Consider the following 21,064-nt stretch of genomic DNA (forward strand, 5'->3'; position numbering starts at 1 on the left):
TAATGGACCAGCACTGGGGGGGGTGTACCTACAGTCAACGCCTCCTGTCTCACACATCAGCAGCTCCTAACATGCAAGCAGCCAGGACTGGCATGGACACAGGAGACGGACAGCTGGGGACACTGTGTGTATGTCTGCCAATCTGCTAAATGAACGCTGTTTTCCTGGCAGTTAAATGCCAGCTTTTGAAGTTCAGCCCTTATCAGAAAATGCCAAGTGAGAAAGTGAGGTGATCTTTCAGGAAACACCGACATCATTAAGACATCCTGGACGTGTAGAACGACAAAACAACAACATGGTTGTGTGTCTGTGTGGTAACTGTACAGGCAGAATTACAATACTTATAATATAATATATAATATAATAATGAACTTAGAGATGGTGTAGGTTTAAGGCTAAATACTATGGGTGTTCTGAGTACTTTTATGCTAGCTCTTAGTACATGCACGTCTTTAACGAGTAAACTGGGTTTTACATTGACCACATACAAGTCGTGTTTAACATTTCTTGATAGAAAAATAAAACAGAGATAATAAAAAGACATCATTCAGCCGTTTTAGTTATACATGTATAACAGAGGGTTTGCTGTTATTTTAACTTTAGCAAACTACAGATGGGTCACGAGGGCGTAGCCTCCACCAGCCTCCCCCAAATGCTGCACCTGCCCCGGTCTCCTCTCTTACCTTCTGCTTTATGGCACGGCTCCACCAAAGGCTGACATTGCTTCTGAAAGTTTGCTCCACACACGTAAAACTATCCGCGTCTCGACGGCTGAACTCAGGAGTTAACTTCACCCTTAACTCTCATTGCCGTCAGTGGTCCGTCCTGGTGATGCTCCCATCCCACGCGGCGGGTGGCGTGCTGTGTTCAGGGTCTACTCTGAAATTCCTGTTTCAGACGTGAGACTGTAGGGGCGACGAAGTTTTTACGGCCTAAAATATTGAAAGAGCGCCAACAAGTGTTTATTTTTAGCCTAATAGCTACTTGGACTATAACTTAAAAGGGCTGAATGCGTTTGAGAAGCGCATAGAAATAGTTTGGTTGATGTTGTGTATGTATAAGCAGGTGTAATTGTCGAGTGCACTTGAACGCAGCAAAAGCAGTAGTGCGCAACTGCAAAGATTTTTCTTTTCCGTTTTGAAAAGTTGTGATAAACGCGAATTTATATATTTTACCACCATTTTCGTTAAATAACGTGTATTTTTTTAATCCGCTTAGATATAAACGTAATATCTATTTATTTGGAAGCTGATTAAACATGTCAGTGCTGCAATAGGGTTTTAAATGTTGTTAGCTGTCCAAGTTTTTAAAACCCCATTTTTAAATTACACACTACAAACACTACTGGAATTATTGATAATGAATGAATAAGTAGGCTAAACACAGGATAATTGCCATGATATGAACAAAAACCACTGAACTGTGTGATTTGTAAAGTGTTACCCTTTCAAATAAACATGCTGTATTTTTAAAATTAATAAAACCCACAATGGGAAAATTGCATTATTTTTAGGTAGGTGTCACTGATTGAAAGAAATAATCAACTCTCAAATAAAAGCTGTATGTTTTATTACTAAGCACACACAAGGCACAGATTTATTTCCTAGCTTTTGTTTAAAAATAAATGAAAACCTCTCTTAAACCTGGTAAAAACAAATAAAGATTGTGGATTGCACATTTTCCTATATTCCTTTCAACGGTCAGTTGAAAAAGTTGAACATTTTTGTGTTGATTAGTTGGAGTGCAATAGCAACGGTGTCATTACAGTGTTTCACCCTATGGGCTGCTTTTGACTGGTCTTACGATTACCGTGCTGCCTGTAAATGTCGTGGTGAAGAAGCCATTGAGGAAACTGTTCTTCACTCGGTGCTGGAAGTGGACATATCTCACCCCAGCTCCATAGCCAGAGAACACATGTGACACCTGCAGGCCAACACAAACACATACAGTGTGAGAGGTTTGGATGAGGGAAAATGATCGTACCTGGCACGGGGCTCCGTATCTGACCCACCTCCTTCCAGGTGTGTGAGTAAGTGCTGAGGTCCTCAGTGGGGTTGACGGCTCAGCATCAGAAATCACTAATTTAAGAGTCAATGTGCCTGTTGAAGGTGTAATTTAAAAGCTTTAGTTAGAGTCTAGGTTAGATGTCAGCTGATGGAGGTGCAATCACTGTTAGTGAGTAAATATGTGATCAAATTGTTGAGTAAATATTTATGACATTGCTGCATGAAATGCCTCGAATGTTCCTTACCTTGTGGACGAAAAGTGATAACTGTATCATTTTTCTGTAGCAAAAAGAAAAACAAAAGTTTATCAATGACCAATAGAAAACAGTAATATCTATATTTTAATAAATAAAATTTGAAACCTGTATTAGTCCCACAATGGGGAAATTGCTTAAGGCAGCCCAGCAAAGAGTGCCATACACCAGTGAGTACACTGGAGGCTATGCAGGTAAAGTGTCTTGCCCAAGTATAGCAGGGTTGTCCAGTAACCTTCCGGTTACAATTAATAATTAATAATTAATAATGTAATATTGTAAATAATGTATAGTCGTTGTATGGCTCCTTAATGCCATCCAGCCAGGCCTGACAGTACTTAAGAGTTTTATTATAGTTCAGCATGTTTCATAGAGAGAAAAAAACTGACACGTGTCATTAAATCACAACCATGCGGTTCCATGTGTCCATATGTAAAACAGACAGCACATTCACTCAGTATGAGACTTAAAAAGAGAAAGATGATAACAAACATTAATGACATTCTCTCTCAGTGAGGTGTGATTCTTTGTTCTGTAGCTCTCTGTTCAACAAAAACGAAACACACGAGTCACGACACGCACATGTCGGGTGCTCATTCATAGCTGACCGGGCTACTTCCGACACAGCCCAAACGTCGGTTCCGAGAGTTCTCATCTCTACCTAACACCACAGTCAGCATTAATTAGGTTCTGCGCTTGAACCACTCATATGGTAAATAAACCAGAACCACCACCTGTTATTATTTATATTGTTATATCTTATTAAATATTTAACAATATGACACTTATAGGCTATTTTTTATTTTTTTTAAAGTGTGTGTGTGAGAGAGAGACAAGAGGGCTTCTTCTTGGAGGTGGACTTAAATCTGAGAATTTACTGAGACTTTTTTCCCTCAGAATTGTCGAATTCTGGAAAAAAACAAGTAAAAATCTGAGATTTTTTTGCACAACTGTCAGATGTTGTTTTAGTTGACAGCTTTTATTGGAAGCTTGTAAGCTGTAAGGTTCTGCTGCCTCTTATTCGCTTTGTTCTTCTTTGTTTTATACTGCAGGTCTGGTTCATTATACTCTTCTTGTCTCTGCAGCCACGATGGTTTTTTTTGGTTTATGGTTTATGGTTTTGGATCTGAGGAGGACAAAGGCTCCAGTGACCCCTACCAGCATCAAAGGGGTCAGTGTGGAGGTGGTGGAGGAGTACAAATACCTGGGAATGCACTTGGACCACAAACTGGACTGGAGTAAGAACGTGGACACTGTCTACAGGAAGTCGCCTCTACTTTCTGAGGTCCTTCAACATCTGCAGGACGATGATGAGGATGTTTTATGAGTCTGTGGTGGCCAGTGCCATCATGTATGCTGTTGTCTGCTGGGGCAGCAGTCTGAGGGTGAGGGACATCAACAGACTCAACAGAATCATCAGGAAGGCCGGCCATGTTGTGGGAGAGGACCTGGACTCTCTGACAGAGGTGTGTCAGAGGAGGATGTTGTCCAAAATAAAGGCCATACTGGACTGTCCCTCCCACCCACTCCACACTGTACTGAACAGCTACAGGAGCTTGTTCAGCAACAGACTCCGACTCCCACGATGCACCACTGAGAGACACAGGAAGTCATTCCTGCCTGTCTCAATCAAACTACTGAACTCTGAACTGTAACAGTCACTCAGACACTGTACATTCATACTGGAACATTCATGTCATGCTCTTTACTATATAAAGGTTTATACAGTAGTATGTTCTTTAGGTATTTATTATATATTTTATTATATATTTCATTTCAGTTATCATTTTCTTCTATGCGTCTGTACGAACGAAGGTAAATTTCCCCTTCGTCGTCATTAACCTCGTAAATCGGATCCTCATCCTGACTTTTATAGAACAGGATTGTGAGGAGTTCCTCTTCTTTCTTTCTATTCTCCTGCCTTCTCTGTTGTTTCTGCAGCCTCTTAGCCTTTTTCAGCTCCTTCCTAGAGGACCCCTTTGTGAGGAGTTCAGATGTTGCGTCCTCCTCCTTTGGACCTCCTTCTGTCTGAGCCTGGCTTCGCTCTCCTTCACTTGTTCATGGAGAACTGCGTTTTCAGCCGGCAGGGAGTTGATGGGGTTCTGCTGTTCAGAAACCTTTAAAGAGAGCTCTTCATTACTGTCCTTGAGCAGAGTTAACTGTTCCTCTTGCTCATGAGGAAGAGGCTGAACCTTCTCTAGGCTTTCTTTTATAGCCTGCTGCTCAAGTTTCAGCTCCTCTTCCAGGGAAGACTTCTCCTCCACCAGGTTATGGCTCAGACCGTCTTTTTGCAGGACAGTCTGGTTGGCCTGGTCCACGTCAGCTTGCAGAATGGATAGCATATTTAATGACTCCACACATTTTTTAGTGCGTTGGTCCAGTTCCTTGCTGACGTCTTCAGTTTCAGCGATGGACTGGTCCATCTCCTCTTGCAGGGAACGATTCTCTTCTGCCAGCTTGTGGATCAGACCGTCTCTTTCCAGGACAGTCTGGTTGGCCTGGTCCAGCTCCTCTAGCAGGGAACACTTCTCTTCCGCCAGCTTGTGGATCAGACCGTCTCTTTCCAGGACAGTCTGGTTGGCCTGGTCCAGCTCCTCTAGCAGGGAACACTTCTCTTCTGCCAGCTTGTGGATCAGACCGTCTCTTTCCAGGACAGTCTGGTTGGCCTGGTCCACGTCAGCTTGCAGAATGGATAGCATATTTAATGACTCCACACATTTTTTAGTGCGTTGGTCCAGTTCCTTGCTGACGTCTTCAGTTTCAGCGATGGACTGGTCCAGCTCCTCTAGCAGGGAACACTTCTCTTCCGCCAGCTTGTGGATCAGACCGTCTCTTTCCAGGACAGTCTGGTTGGCCTGGTCCAGCTCCTCTTGCAGGGAACACTTCTCTTCTGCCAGCTTGTGGATCAGACCGTCTCTTTCCAGGACAGTCTGGTTGGCCTGGTCCAGCTCCTCTTGCAGGGAACACTTCTCTTCTGCCAGCTTGTGGATCAGACCGTCTCTTTCCAGGACAGTCTGGTTGGCCTGGTCCAGCTCCTCTTGCAGGGAACACTTCTCTTCTGCCAGCTTGTGGATCAGACCGTCTCTTTCCAGGACAGTCTGGTTGGCCTGGTCCAGCTCCTCTTGCAGGGAACACTTCTCTTCTGCCAGCTTGTGGATCAGACCGTCTCTTTCCAGGACAGTCTGCTTCTCAGTTTCTAGCTGGCTTTGGACTGAGCAAAGTTTAGAGACCAGCTCCTCATATCTGGAAGGATTTTGCTTCTTTTCCACTTTCTCCCTCTCCTTACGATCCTTCTTCTCTTGTTTCTCCCTCTCCTTTCGATCCTTCTTCTCCTGTTTCTCCCTCTCCTCACGTTCTTTCTTTTCCTGTTTCTCCCTCTCCTTACGATCCTTCTTCTCCTGTTTCTCCCTCTCCTCACGTTCTTTCTTTTCCTGTTTCTCCCTCTCCTTACGATCCTTCTTCTCCTGTTTCTCCCTCTCCTCACGTTCTTTCTGCAACTTCTTTTCTGCATTTTTTTGCTCCTTCTTGGACATCTGAGGCTCGCTGAGTTTTTCTTCCAGGAGCTTCATCTCTCTGACGTCTTTAACGAACTGCTGCATGCTCTCAAGCCTTTTGTCTGTGACTGCAAGTCTCGGTCCTTCTGAATGATCTGAAAAAAAGTACATAAGTATATTATGAAATATAATAATATGAAGTAGTTGCGATTTCCTGTGGATTTTAACAGTGATTTTAACAGTGTTAAACTATTTTACCTACAGTAAACACTTAATGACTATTTCAGAGACAGATTCAACAAAAACTCGGTGACAAACAGAAACTAATTCCAAGTGAAACAACAGTTTTGTCAAACATACTGGTGCTACTACACTAACAGCCTCCATATCTGAGGCCTTCTCTCATTTACAGAGACAAAAAACTGGCAAATCCCATAGAAAAATGAACCAAACTGCTTAATGCAGATAATACTGAAACACTAAAAATACTAACTTACAAAAAGATGCATGTCTTTATTTTTATTTGCTTATAAAACTGCTCAATTCACAACAAACCTTGTGGATGTGTTTATAATGATGCCCTGCCTTATCTGCTACATCAGTGTTTCCCTGTTCATATAATGCTCCACTGTGTCCTGACGGTCCATCACATGTGTTTTATTCTTGCTGATAAGAATAGGAGCAGGTGGCTATGTGCACTGGCTAGGCGAGGCTGAAGCTAGCAGGCTAACAGGAGCTAACCTGGCCCTTATTACAACATGGGTTAATGCTGAAAACAACTCTAACTCTCCGTGTCTTTGTTAGGAATCTCCTCATGTCCATTGTGTGTGGGGAGGCAGCAGAAAAGGCAACAACATGTCTTCAGACAAATAATACCGTCTACTGTAACTGAAAGTAAACAGTAGCTACCTCCCAACTTTTCTAAGTTGATTTAACATCAACCTAACCTCACCTGGGGTCATGTGACAAACAGTAAGGCTTTAGCATGAGCTGGACTTACGTTACCTCCTCCAGCTTCGACCAGCACCGACGGTTCTCTTTACGGTGTTTTACTCTCGCTCGAAAAACCCACTGGCTTTGTTAGGTCTGTTACTATAGTAACGGTATTGCAGCGCTGTGGTAACCAGGAAAACGCCCCCTTCTACCACGCATCTGTTGGAGCCTTTGATGTTATTTGCGTAAGCTAGCGTAGCTGCTATTAGCATTAGCCATCGTTCGCGTTAGCTTCTTAGCTGAGGCTAGCAAAGCGGAGGAGTAACGCTATTTATATTTATAAGTGTATGTTTTGATTGTGGCGATCGAACCTTTTTTTCTGTCTGCACCAACTACATCGAGCAGACAGGAAGTCAGGCACCAGAATAAAAGCGTTTCCGGTGGATTTTCAAAATAAAACGCTGTCAGACTGAACTCACGCTGATTTAACATCGCTACCGGCAGAGAAACACAGGCACAGCCATGTACGAGGAGAGATTCCGTTTGAAAAGTAGGGAAACGGCTTTTTATATGATAGAACATGCTTTTATACAGACAACATCAGAAAGGAAAAGACAGGGAGAGAAGCAGCAGCTGTTCTCAGAGTGGAAGGTGAGCAGCTGCCCTGTGTGTTGAGTAGGGTTGGGTGATATTGGCAAAAAAATTAATCACGATTAATTGTGGCATTTAGCCGATAACGATTAATTTGACGATTAATTGATGACAGTTGCACTTACATGTTTTTGACTCTAAATTGACACAGTGTTCTAGCATGATACCGACAAATCATCAGTCAAGTTAACTACTTCATTCACAACAGGCTAAGCTGGTGAGTAGGCACCAACCAGCCATGGAAATATGTATTGATAATATTGAGGCACAAACTGCTTCAAAATAATAATGAAGCAAACATTTAAAGTAACTTTGTCCTTCAAATGTTTTTATCTTAAGGTCACAAAGCATGTCAACATTAAAATTAAACAGACAAATAGACAAACAAAGTTCAGAAAAGTCACATCAGTGATTATTTCAAGTTAAAAAATGTGTCTGCACAAATGAACCTGTGACTGGAATATGTCCCACACTAGTGCATGTTTTCACTCAGACTGTAGAACAGCAGCAGAAAAAACAAACAAACAAACAAACCGGACAATTTCACATTTAAATGTGTGTCTGTGCAAATCAACCTACATTACGTTCTTCCAGCGCTTCGTTTGGTCGTAAGGAGCACAATGACTAAACGTATCGCGGATTCTCGGCTGAGTGGGATTCTTTCCAATATCTGCTGGAGGAGACTTCGCTGTTGTAATGTTTCCTATGTTGCTATGGAGTCCGTAAATAAAGATCGGAGTTTATTCCTTTGATACGAGCAAAAATTCAGTTACTATAGCAACAACCAACGCTACACGCGTCACCTAATGCATGTCGCGGCACTATATACAGCTGTAGTGTAGTGTTGTGTCCTCGTTGCGCTTTCTTCGTGCTCGGGCTTATGGTGACAGACGTTGAACTTATGTTAGAAACGTGCTGCTCCGCATTATTTAACTGAACACCACTGTCTTTTTATTGTTATTGTGGGCTCACATGTGCGCGGGTGATGGTGAGACTACGCCGCACACAAAAATGCGTCATCATGACGAGGCACTAATCGCCGTAATCGATAAGTGGCAAATATTAATCGATTACAGTTTTTCTGACGATTAATTGCACACGATACGATTTTGCACAAGCCTAGTGTTGAGGGAGTAAACTGAGCTTTCAGTAACTGCTCTGTAACCCTGCCTGACACATAGAGAGGACATTAACCATCAGATAAACAGGCAGGTTACTACGTGACTTTAGTACGGTAACATAACACACGAGACATTTCACTATATTCACGGCATTCAGATTTGTGAGTTTAACAACTAGCTAGCTGCTAGCTAGCTAACAGTCAACATGGTTGTGCCATTTGTGTGCAAACAATGCCATTGTATTACCTGTCCACAGCATCCCAAGGACATTTGTATCGACACACATTAAAGTCTATATGCTTGTATGCACTACGCTGCACTTTATAACATCGTGCTGGACTTGACCATGTCATTATACTGCGGAGTAGCTCTGTTTTGAGTATTATTGTGTGTTTTTGTATATATTGCCTTTTCTGAGCTGTCGGACCAAATTTCGTTGTTCTATGACAATAAAGCGTCTTGATTGTTTCTGATGTCTCAACAGCTGTTACACAGACTGTAAAAAAAGGTGTTTGGATGAATATGTTTCCTTTTCTGATGCCTTGGTGAAACTTTTAACACGTCATTTTACTGTATTACCAAACGTTTGGTTCGTAAGGACATACAACAGGTGATTCTGGAAAATATCAAAACAGTTTTGTAATGATTAATTTGACGCTCCTCGATTATAGCCAGGACTAGTGATGGCCAAATGAAGCAATCCATCTTCACTCACTGTTCTGCAGTAAGTCTGGATGGAATCTTGTGTTGTGTGAATGTTCCAGTATTTATTTTAAATGTATTAGATTTTATTTCAAATTTTTTATTTGTTTAGTTTTTGGTGTCATCTTCAGGAAAGGAAACTGAAAGTGTTTCTGTTTATTCCGCCCTTAATGTGAATGGAAGCACAGGCCCCTGTTTCTTCTTCTTCCCCTTTTCATATCTTTGTTTCTTACATAGGGTTCTTCAGGTCCAGCATAGCAGTTGTTGGAAGAATTCTGGAAACAACCTAACCTGTGTCAGCAGCATGGCCTGCTGGACTTTGTGGAGACAGTCTATCCATATGTCTTACTATGGAAATATATGTGATGTTACACCTATGATCTCATACATGATATGTTACTGTCATATATGATTGTGCTTGTGCCTATTCTAAGATGTGTGTATTCTGAGAAGCTGTGTCTGTTAGATAACAGAGGGTATAAGAAGGGAGCTGCTCTGAAAAGACCTTGAGCACTCCTACAGAGGCAACTGTCTGTGTATGTGACTGCTCCTTCCTGCAGGAATAAAAGCACTTGAGTGATTAACAGCTGATATTTTGGGTTTTATTCCTAACATAAATGATCAGCAGGAGCAGCTTGGAGTCCAGTCTTCTTCAGCTCCTCCATTAAATGAGCTAACATGGCGCTTTTCACCAGGACAGGCCTCGGTGTGAAAGTCACATTACTGCACGATCTTAGTTACACATCATGTTGGTGATTGTGTAAATGTTTCGGACTGAGGATTCAAGATTCAAGAAGTTTATTGTCAAATGCACAGCACTTTACAGTTACACTGAGCAATGAAGTTCTTACTTTGCGAGTTCCCTTCATATGACTTCATACACAACTAAATTAAGATAAAAAAGAAACAGTAGACTTAAGCATAAGAATAAATAAAAATATGAATAAGCAATAGGAAAAATAAAATAAGCAAAATGTGCAGTTCTACGTACAGAGGTAGGACGTTTAGGATCATCGTCGTGCAGGAGAAACAGCAAGTAAACTGTCAGTGATTCATATTTTTATTACCTGAATGATGTCACTCTGAGGTCACTGCTGGACATATGGCTTCAGCTCCATCATTTAGAGTGTTGTTGTGTTGTTATAATGGCCTCTATGTCCTGAACCCTAATTTATAATTTAATTTTTACCCTCTTATTCACTTTGTTCTTCTTTGTTTTATACTGCAGGTCTGGTTCATCATACTCTTCTCGTCTCTGCAGCCACGATGGTTTTTTTATAGAACAGGAGTGTGAGGAGTTCCTCTTCTTTCTTTCTATTCTCCTGCTTTCTCTGTTGTTTCTGCAGCCTCTTAGCCTTTTTCAGCTCCTTCCTAGAGGACCCCTTTGTGAGGAGTTCAGATGTTGCGTCCTCCTCCTTTTGGACCTCCTTCTGTCTGAGCCTGGCTTCGCTCTCCTTCACTTGTTCATGGAGAGTGTTTTCAGCCGGCAGGGAGTTGATGGGGTTCTGCTGTTCAGAAACCTTTAAAGAGAGCTCTTCGTTACTGTCCTTGAGCAGAGTTAACTGTTCCTCTTGCTTATGAGGAAGAGGCTGAACCTTCTCTAGGCTTTCTTTATATTATTATATAAATATAATATTATATTATTTATTCTATAGAATAACTTCCAGGTTTAGCCATCAGTGACTTCATGGTCTTTTCATGGCGTCCTCCCATGTCTTGAATATACTTGGCAACTAAACAAAACAAGAATCAATAGCTTCACATGAATGACGAGAAGAGTGAGTGGATGAAAGCAGAGCGCTGAGCATGACTGTAACCAACACTCTGTGAAGATAAAGTGAAGAGCTGTGAAGCAGGTGTGTCCGTGGCCGAGATCCATCAGGCGAGTGCGTACGTCAGGTTCTTCCGTTTGCTCCAACCAGTGTAAGGCATCATCCAAAACCTCAACGGTGCGATGCTGCAACACCCACAAGTTCAATTCAACAACCCTGATCCTTACACACACACACAGATGTGTTCAAATTTATATTTTCTACCCTGAGAAAAAAAAAACACTTACCAAGTTTAACATGTTTGCTTTGGTCCTTTTTCAACTAGAACAGAGAACAAAGCAGCATTTTAAACCAAAAACAATGTTCTAAAATGATGGTAAACAAATGTTCATCAGCAGAAACTCACACATTTTGCCCTTATCTATATTCTTTATTGATTTGCCATCTTCAAATATTCCTGATTTCCTTGTGAACATGTTTATGTGGTAGCATTGTTTTGGCCCTTCTCAACTCAACTCAAAATCCACACACACAGCATCTAAGACAATTATTGGAGCTGCACTAGTTGTGCTCATGGGCAGAGATGGTGGCACTAACTTTAGTCTCTGGCTCAGTTAACTTACAGATCCTTGCTCCAAGGCTCTGAGGATTGTCTCCACTGTCTCAATCTTGCGCAGGTGCTTCAGACGTAGGTCCACTGTGTTCCTACAAAGAGACAATGACAAACTTATTAGCATCCTGAAACAGTCAGGAAGGAAATTGTTGGCTGCTAGCAATGCTTACTTTGAGCTGATTAGACCTATTTCTGCAGCCCAGCAAACAGCATTGCTGGACTCGTCCCGCTGCAATAGAATAGGAAGCCAAAAGACACAGATTTTCATCCGCTGTCCAGCCTCCTTTTTGATTTCAAGTGGGATCTGACTCCATCGTTCAAAAACTGACTCTATAAACAACAAAAGAACAGGCATTAAAAAAAAAAACAGCTTACAAGAAATGCTCCATATGAAGGACTCACCGTTTCATTTATATATTTAAGAAAACTGAACTATACTTTTTCCACATAAAATTATAAATAAAAAGGTTACCAAACTGACATTACTCTTGTTTTGACTGATCATAATCTAATGAGCCAAATTACTCTGAACAACAGACACACATCAGGCTCATATCGTGGTCTAAACCAATCAGAGACAGTGAAGGATGGGACCCCCGTGTGTGTATTTTTGAAAACGTGTCTGCTGTAGTCAGCCGAGACCGCAGGAAATCCAGAAGAAGAAGAACGTGGACATAAGCTGTGCAGAGCTGATGCTGTGTGCTAAAGCTTTTTCTATACTCCACGTTACCCGAGGTGACGAGAACAAGAACAAGTTTGTTTCGGCCCGGACTTTTGTGTGACACATTTCGCTGCTGAACAGCAGAAACTTCAGTTTAGGTGAACATGTAGCGGCGGAGGAAGATTTGTTGCTACTATGCAGGTTTTGCTAATGTGCTGTTGACCTGAATGAGTGATGATAACGAGCCGGTAATGTTCAGGGAGGGGGCGTGACGTGCTCGTAGCATTATAACAGACAGAACAGGTCTGACGGACAGTATTATTTGACCTGTGTGGTTGCATTCATGAAGGCTGATTCACTCGTTTTAAGGAGTTACAGTACATGGTTACATGACAAACGCCCATTTAAAAAGTATTGTGTTCATTACACAAGGTCCAAATTCATTTTAGGATGATATGTGATTATTAAGCCCGTTCATATGTGCATTGAGGGAGCGTGCAATTGGCATGCTGACAGCAGGAATGTCAACCAGATCTGTTGCTCGTGCATTGAATGTTCATTTCTCCACCATAAGCCGTCTCCAAAGGCGTTTCAGAGAATATGGCAGTACATCCAACCGGCCTCACAACCGCAGACCACGAGTAACCACACCAGCCCAGGACCTCCACATCCAGCAGGTTCACCTCCGAGATCGTCTGAGACCAGCCACTCAGACAGCTGCTGAAACAATTGGTTTGCATAACCAAACAATTTCTGCACAAACTGTCAGAAACCGTCTCAGGGAAGCTCAACTGCATGCTCGTCGTCTTCATCGGGGTCTTAACCTGACTCCAGATCGTCGCCGTAACAGACTTGAGTGGGCAAATGCTCACATTCGATGGCGTCTAGCACGTTGGAGCATCACCTCATGTTTCAGCAAGATAATGCACGGCCCCATGTTGCAAGGATCTGTACACAATTCTTGGAAGCTGAAAATGTCCCAGTTCTTGCATGGCCAGCATACTCACCGGACATGTCACCCATTGAACATGTTTGGGATGTGCTTGACCGGCGTATACGACAGCGTGCACCAGTTCCCACTAATATCCAGCAACTTCGCACAGCCATTGAAGAGGAGTGGACCAACATTCCACAGGCCACAATAGACAATCTGATAAACTCTATGCGAAGAAGATGTGTTGCACTGCATGACGCAAATGGTGGTCACACCAGATACTGACTGGTTCTGAGTCCCCAGACCGCCAATAAAGCAGAACCAAAATGCACATTTCAGGGTGGCCTTTTATTGTGGGCAGTTTGAGGTACACCTGTGCACTAATCATGATGTCAGATCAGCATCTTGATGTGGCACACCTGTGAGGTGGGATGGATTATCTCAGCAAAGCAGAAGTGCTCACTATCACACATTTAGACAGATTTGTGAACAATGTTTGAGAGGAATGGTAATATTGTGTATCTGGAATGAAGTTTAGATCTTCAAGTACAAAATGTACTGATGCGTACAAAAATATATGGATTAAGTGTGATGCGGTGCACCTAATTGCGGTGCACTAAGAAAAAAGTTAGGCACACCAGTGCAACCAGTGCAAAAAGTTAGTCTAGAGCCCTGTATTGTAAAATTAAATCACACTGTCCAAGTCATCCAAGCAAAGTAGGGCACAACATTACTTTCTACACTCTAATCTGGGATGCCTGTACAGTGGCTTGCAAAAGTATTCATACCCCTTGAACTTTTCCACATTTTCTCACATTATTCCCACAAAAATAAATATATTTTATTGGAATGTTATGTGAAAGACCAACACAAAGTGGCATACAGTTGTGACGTAGAAAGAAAGTTAAACATGAGTTAATTTTTTTTTTACAAATAAAAAACTGAAAGGTGCAGTGTGCAAAAGTATTCAGCCCCCTTTTCTCTGAATGCATCCAATTGCCTTCAGAAGTTGCCTGATGATTTCTGACTGATCGAATGTTGACCTAATGACTAGATACAGTCAACCTGTGTGTAATTTAATCTCAGTCCAAATACAGCTGTTCTGTGACGGCCTCTGTGGTTTGTTGAGAGAATATTGGGGCGCAAACAGCATCATGAAGTGCAAGGAACACAGCAGACAGGTCAGGAATAAAGTTGTGGTGATATTTAAAGCAGGGTTAGGCTATATAGATTTATGCTATAAAGATTTCCCAAGCTTTGAACATCTCACAGACCACTGTTCAGTCCATCATCGGCGAATGGAAGGAGTATGGCACAACTGCAAACCTACTGAGACATGGTCATCCACCTAAACTAACAGGCCAAACAAGGAGAGCACTGATCAGAGACGCAGCCAAGAGGCCCATAGTGACTGTGGTTTAGGTTTGGTTTGGTTGGTTTAGGTCTGATGATACCCAGCTGTATTTATCCATGAAGCCTGAAGAAACGGAGCCGCTAGTCAGACTACAGGCGTGTCTAAAGGACATAAAGGACTGGATGTCCTCCAACTTTTTACTATTAAACTCGGACAAGACTGAGGTCATTGTTTTTGGACCTAAACATCTCCATTGTATCTGCAGGACCTGATTGTACCATATGTTCCTAATAGGACACTCAGATCTCTGAGTGCAGCTTTACTTGTAGTTCCTAGGATTCATAGAAGTAGAATGGGAGGACGAGCTTTCAGCTATCAGGCACCGCTATTATGGAACCAGTTACCAATCTGGGTCCGAGAGGCAGACACTGCCTCCACCTTTAAGACTAGACTTAAAACTTTTCTGTTTAGTAAGGCGTACAGTTAGCCTTAGACCTAGTGTGTAGCACAGCTATGCTGCTCTAGGCCTACGTTGTCAGGGGCACAAACATGATCCACTGAGCAGTTTCCCTCTCACCCTCTAACCTCTCCTTTTCTCTCCTTAGTCTGGCTCACACTGGTCTCAAGACCTGGATGCTGACCTGCAGTCCGACCCGTGAAGTCTCTCTTGCTCTATGTTGTCGGGGGGCACAAACACGATCCTCTGAGCGGTTTCCCCCTCACCCTCTGACCTCTCCTCTACTCTCCTTAGTCTGGATCATACTGGGTAATATCGTCTCATAATCTGTGTTTACTATCTTCCTCGTAGTTCTGTACCTCGCTCTCGCTCTCTCTCTTTGCAGGTCTCAAGACCTCCATACTGACCTGCAGTCTGGCCCCTGCTGCTCATCTTTGCTACCAAATTACTATTCCTACTTATGGACTAACGATATATATAGATATCTATTACAATATAATCACTGTTTCATCTTGCTGTCATGTTTGCTCTGTACTGCTCTCTCTCTCTCTCTCTCTCTCTGACTAGCGGCAGGACTGGTTCCCCCTTAAGTTGACTGCTCAAGGTTTCTTCCTCTTAAAGGGAGTTTTTCCTTGCCACAGTGCTCTTAGGGGGGTTCCTGTGAAGCGCTTTGAGACAATGTCTGATTGTAATATGCGCTATATAAATAAAACTGAAATTGAAATTGGATGAATTGCAGAGATCTACAGCTAAGGTGGGGGAATCTGTCCATGGGACAACTATCAGTCATGCACTGCACAAATCTGGACTTAATTGAAGAGTGGCATTAAGAAAGCCATTGTTAAAGAAAACCACAAGAAGTCCTGTTTGCAGTTTGCCAGAAGCCATGTGAGTGACCTAGCAATCATGTGGAAGAAGGCACTCTGGTCAGATGAGACCAAAATTGAACTTTTTGGCCTAAATGCAAAACGCTATATGTGGCGGAAACCTAACACTGCACATCACTCTGAACACACCATGCCCACTGTCAAACATGGTGGTGGCAGCATCGTGCTCTGGGGCTGCTTCTCTTCAGCAGGGACAGGGAAGCAGGTCAGAGTTGATGGGAAGATGGATGGAGCCAAATACAGGGCAATCTTGGAGGAAAACCTGTTGGAGTCTGCAAAACACTTGATACTGGGGCGGAGATTCACCTTCCAACAGGACAACAACCCTAAACATAAAGCCAAAGCTACAGTGGAATGGTTTAAAATGAAACATATTAATGTGTTAGAATGACCCAGTCAAAGTCCAGACCTAAATACAATCGAGAATCTGTGGCAAGATCTGAAAACTGAGACATACCCCAAAAGACTTGCAGCTATAATTGCAGCAAAAGGGGGTTCCACAACGTATTGCCTCAGGGGGGCTGAATACTTTTGCATAATGTGAGAAAATGTGGAAAAGTTCAAGGGGTATGAATACTTTTGCAAGCCACTGTAAGTAAATCCAGGCTCAGAAATCACTAATTTAAGAGTCAATGTGCCTGTTGAAGGTGTAATTTAAAAGCTTTAGTTAGAGTCTAGGTTAGATGTCAGCTGACGGAGGTGCAATCACTGTTAGTGAGTAAATATGTGATCAAATTGTTGAGTAAATATTTATGACATTGCTGCATGAAATGCCTCGAATGTTCCTTACCTTGTGGATGAAAAGTGATAACTGTATCATTTTTCTGTAGCAAAAAGAAAAACAAAAGTTTATCAATGACCAATAGAAAACAGTAATATCTATATTTTAATAAATAAAATTTGAAACCTGTATTAGTCCCACAATGGGGAAATTGCTTAAGGCAGCCCAGCAAAGAGTGCCATACACCAGTGAGTACACTGGGGGCTATGCAGGTAAAGTGTCTTGCCCAAGTATAGCAGGGTTGTCCAGTAACCTTCCGGTTACAATTAATAATTAATAATGTAATATTGTAAATAATGTATAGTCGTTGTATGGCTCCTTAATGCCATCCAGCCAGGCCTGACAGTACTTAAGAGTTTTATTATAGTTCAGCATGTTTCATAGAGAGAAAAAAACTGACACGTGTCATTAAATCACAACCATGCGGTTCCATGTGTCCATATGTAAAACAGACAGCACATTCACTCAGTATGAGACTTAAAAAGAGAAAGATGATAACAAACATTAATGACATTCTCTCTCAGTGAGGTGTGATTCTTTGTTCTGTAGCTCTGCTTTGCTTTCTGTAGCAAAACGAAACACACGAGTCACGACACGCACATGTCGGGTGCTCATTCATAGCTGACCGGGCTACTTCCGACACAGCCCAAACGTCGGTTCCGAGTCTCCGACAGCTACATAAAGCTTTATTTAAAACACAAAGTGATAAAATAATGATTGGGGGGGAAAATACTAACTGTCGAGCGCTTGTTTTCACAAATATTGTTTCATTGACAACACTGAGCTCTGTATATTTCCCATCACTAGTCTGACTCAGCGCTATTAGCATTGTTAGATGCAGCCCAATAGCAAAACTAGCTAGCTTACCTGTAATACACCTGAGAGTCTTTCTATTGACTGTTCAGTTGTCTTCTAGGCACGTAGTTAATTCAGACAGTGTACAGATAAAGTCGTTCACTGTTTTGGGTAATTACATTTAAAACAACAGTCCGCCAAATTAGCGTTTTTCTTTTTTGGGGGTATGTTTATGAAACACAACCTACCAGGAAATAAAGCCACTCCTTCAATTGTTAGCATTGTAGCAAACAAGCTAACGTGCGCAGTCACTACTAGGAGTAAGTAACTCCTCCCGTGAAGTAAATTAAATACTTCTGTGTCCAGTAGTAGTAACGTTACATATATTTCCTGATAAGGTGACACACTTTAACTGTTGTTCAGCAACCTTCCAACACTTTCCCTTTACTTTGTTTCACCGCACGCAGCTAACCGCGAGCTAAGCCCGGAGAGCAGTTTAGCTAGCTGAAGTAGAAACAGCGTTTGATAAAAGTTATACAACAAAATCACATACCTCCGGATAGCTGTGGTCTTTAGCTGTGGTCTTCGTATATACTGTTCATATTAGTGTGCGGAAGTGCAGCGCAGCAGCAATCCAACAACAACGTTTGAAGGGGCGGGAGGAGAGATTCTTCTTCTTCTCCTCTGCTGGCTTCCGGTGAGGAGAGGTGGGTGATGGCGCCCTCTACAGATACACAATGCTGTTTTTAATTTGATTTATTCAATACATTAGATGCAGACTGTTAGATATTTGTTTACAGAATCTGAGAACACCCGTGATGTTTTATTTTACTTTGCATCAGTTTCACATGTAATACTACAAATAAATGAAATGTCAAAACAGTTTGTTTTCTTTTAGAATAGAATAGAATAGAATATACTTTATTAATCCCTTTGGGAAGGTCCCTCGGGGAAATTTGGGTACAAGCAGCACTACAACACCAACAGTCAGAGCAAGAGTTAAATAGAATAAGATAAAATAGAATAAAATAGAATATAGTGCAGTAAAAAATAAAGGATAAGAGGAATTATTTACAAACATTGCACACCAGCATAGATTGTCATGTGATATAGTGCAGTAATGTAAAGGAATTGTGTACAAAAAATTTGCACAGCAGCATAAATGGTAATGTAGTATAGTGCCGTAAATGTAAACAAACATTGCACAGCAGCATAAATGGTACAGGATTATTGCACATGTAAATTATTGCACGTGTGTTGTATCAGGCGGGCTGTGCTCCTCCCTTCCTTCTCCCCCTCCTGCCAAAAGCAGAGTTGTAGAGTTTGATGGATCGGGGGACAAAGGAGTCTCTGAGTCTGTTGGTCCTGCTCTTGGGGAGGAGCAGCCTGTGACTGTTCTGGCTCCTCTGAGCGCTGATGACAGTGTGCAGAGGATGACTGGCATCGTCCACAATAGCCAGGAGTTTTCTTAGTGTTCTCCTCTCTGCCACTGTCACCAGGGAGTCCAGCTTCATGCCGACCACAGAGCCGGCCCGCCTGATAAGTCTGTCCAGCCTGTTAGCACACCTTTTGTTTATGTTACCCCCCCAACAGACAACAGCATAAAAAAGTGTACTGGCCACCACAGACTGGTAGAACATCCACAGGAGTTTCCTGCAGATGTTGAAGGCTCCCAGTCTTCGCAGGAAGTACAGTCGGCTCTGGCCCTTCTTGTACAGGTGATCTGTACAGCATGTCCAGTCCAGCTTGTTGTCCAGCCACAACCCGAGGTACTTGTAGTTGCCTACAATCTCCACCTCGTCGTCCCTGACGGTCACTGGACGTGGCTGTGGGCTGGACTTCCTGAAGTCGATGACCAGCTCCTTAGTCTTTGAGGTGTTAAGCTGGAGATGGTTCACCTGACTCCAGGTGACATCTGAGGACATCCATACTTCATCTACATTAATTCAACAAGTGCATGATCAATGAATATGATCTGCCTGTGATGTATGATCTAATTTGACCTCAGCTCCTCCCTCTGTCTGAGGAGGTTCTGGAAGGCTTTCTCTCGGTAAATGAAAAAGTTTCTGTTCCGCTCCAGGTCCTGAGCGTTGATAATGCGGGTCACCAGAGCTTGCTGAATGGCCGAAGACTCACAGGGATGGTGCTGCACGTTGTGACTGACGTTTCTCCAAGTCTCGATGACTAACATGTGTTCTTCCTCCTTCCTGCTGTGCCCAGCAGAAATATTGAGTGTGTTTTTATTTATCATACCTACAGTGGTGTCATTGTTTCCCTTCCTGTCTTCGTTGAGTCCAACGTCCTCTGTGGAGCCATGAGTTTTACAGCTTCCAGCAGTTGAATTGGGTGTGGTAGAGTCATTGAATATATCAGCCGAGACACTTGGACTGACCAAACTGATATTAAAAAGGACACTGCTGGAGCATGTTGTATTGGTTGCACTGGTTTCTTTTGGACCACTGGCTGCATTGATTGCAGTGTGATGTGGGCCTGGAGCTGCAGTCTCCTGGATGTTTCTGCGCAGATAAGCTGCGTAGCCCTGAATCAGGTGATTCAGTCCTGTCTTATAAGAAAAACGCAGTGATTTAGCAGATCCCAAAGGCACAGAGTTCAGACGGACCTGTTGGAAGAAGAACAAAAGTATATCTGAGCTTGTCTGTTTTTTAGCACCTTGTCAGACATAACAGAGCTCTTACTTAAGTTGCATTGTGGGTAATGTAGGCAACAGTTTAAAGTTTCAGCAAACTGTCGTAGAGCTCCGTGGTTTCGGCCAAAAATCATCATGGCCTGGGGTCCTGCGTTGATAGATGGCCCTCTGTGGATGATCCTTGCACTCGGACCTGATAAGATAACAATTTTTGATTTTTTTTTCTACAAAAAACACACAAAACTGAACAGCTTTGCCTACATGTTGGGCAACCTGGTCAAAAAGCATGGACAGAGCCAGAGCAATGACCCCTACTCCTCCATAGGTGACCCTGCTGCCCCCCCAGCTCTCCGATCAGGCTCTGTCTGAACGCCGCTTGCTGCTCTCTGCTCATACCCCGCTGCAGGAAACCATATCGATGCTGCAGTGCTGCTGAGGAGTCCAGTGACAGGAAGGTTGTGAGGACGGGATCCAAGGAGATATCAGGGATGATGCTGGCATCTCGTGCCACAGAGAACAGCTGGTGGACGGTGGCTGGAGAAGGAAGACACAAACCGCGGCCCATCGGGATCATGGCTGCAACTGTCAGTTTAACCAGTGTGTGCTGAGTGTTATCTGTGTTATCTCTGTGTGTTTATTCAGCCCATTCAGGAGGATGTTATCAACGTGACCAGTCCACCATAGAGAGCATGAACAGGAATACAAATGCATGACCTCTTTGTTTAATGAAACAAGGGTTATGCACAAACCTCAGATGTCCTGTAGTTTGAGTCTACATGTTCTGTTTGCAGCCTGTTTCACTGCAGCTGTGGACATAAACAGGCTGAATAGTCTTTTACATCGTTCATTGTTTATGAAAATAGGACCTTCCTGTTTTATGCAAATTTGTTTTGAAGGACATGAACAAATGATTTTAGTTGCTATGACTGCTTTGCTGTTTTTTCCACAGTGGCTGCATAATAATTGATCATATTAATTATAACGCTGCGGTCTCTCACACTT

The 21,064-nt window shown here is 42.6% G+C and overlaps 1 protein-coding gene across 1 annotated transcript in view; it reads right to left on the bottom strand.

Moving 5' to 3' along the window:
• The window catches only part of LOC114446583 (uncharacterized), a 23,885-nt gene extending 3,492 nt beyond the window's left edge, over positions 1-20,393 (bottom strand). The window contains exons 1-2 of the mRNA XM_028422237.1: positions 20,336-20,393; positions 20,211-20,255 (exon numbers count right to left, since the gene is read on the bottom strand). Of these exons, the coding sequence (XP_028278038.1) occupies positions 20,211-20,255; positions 20,336-20,350 (60 nt within the window). The 5' untranslated portion in view covers positions 20,351-20,393. The remainder of the gene's footprint in view (positions 1-20,210; positions 20,256-20,335) is intronic.
• Between the last annotated feature and the right edge of the window lie 671 nt (positions 20,394-21,064).

This window comes from Parambassis ranga, chromosome 14, assembly GCF_900634625.1.
Source record: "Parambassis ranga chromosome 14, fParRan2.1, whole genome shotgun sequence".
In the NCBI taxonomy this organism is placed as follows: domain Eukaryota; kingdom Metazoa; phylum Chordata; class Actinopteri; family Ambassidae; genus Parambassis; species Parambassis ranga.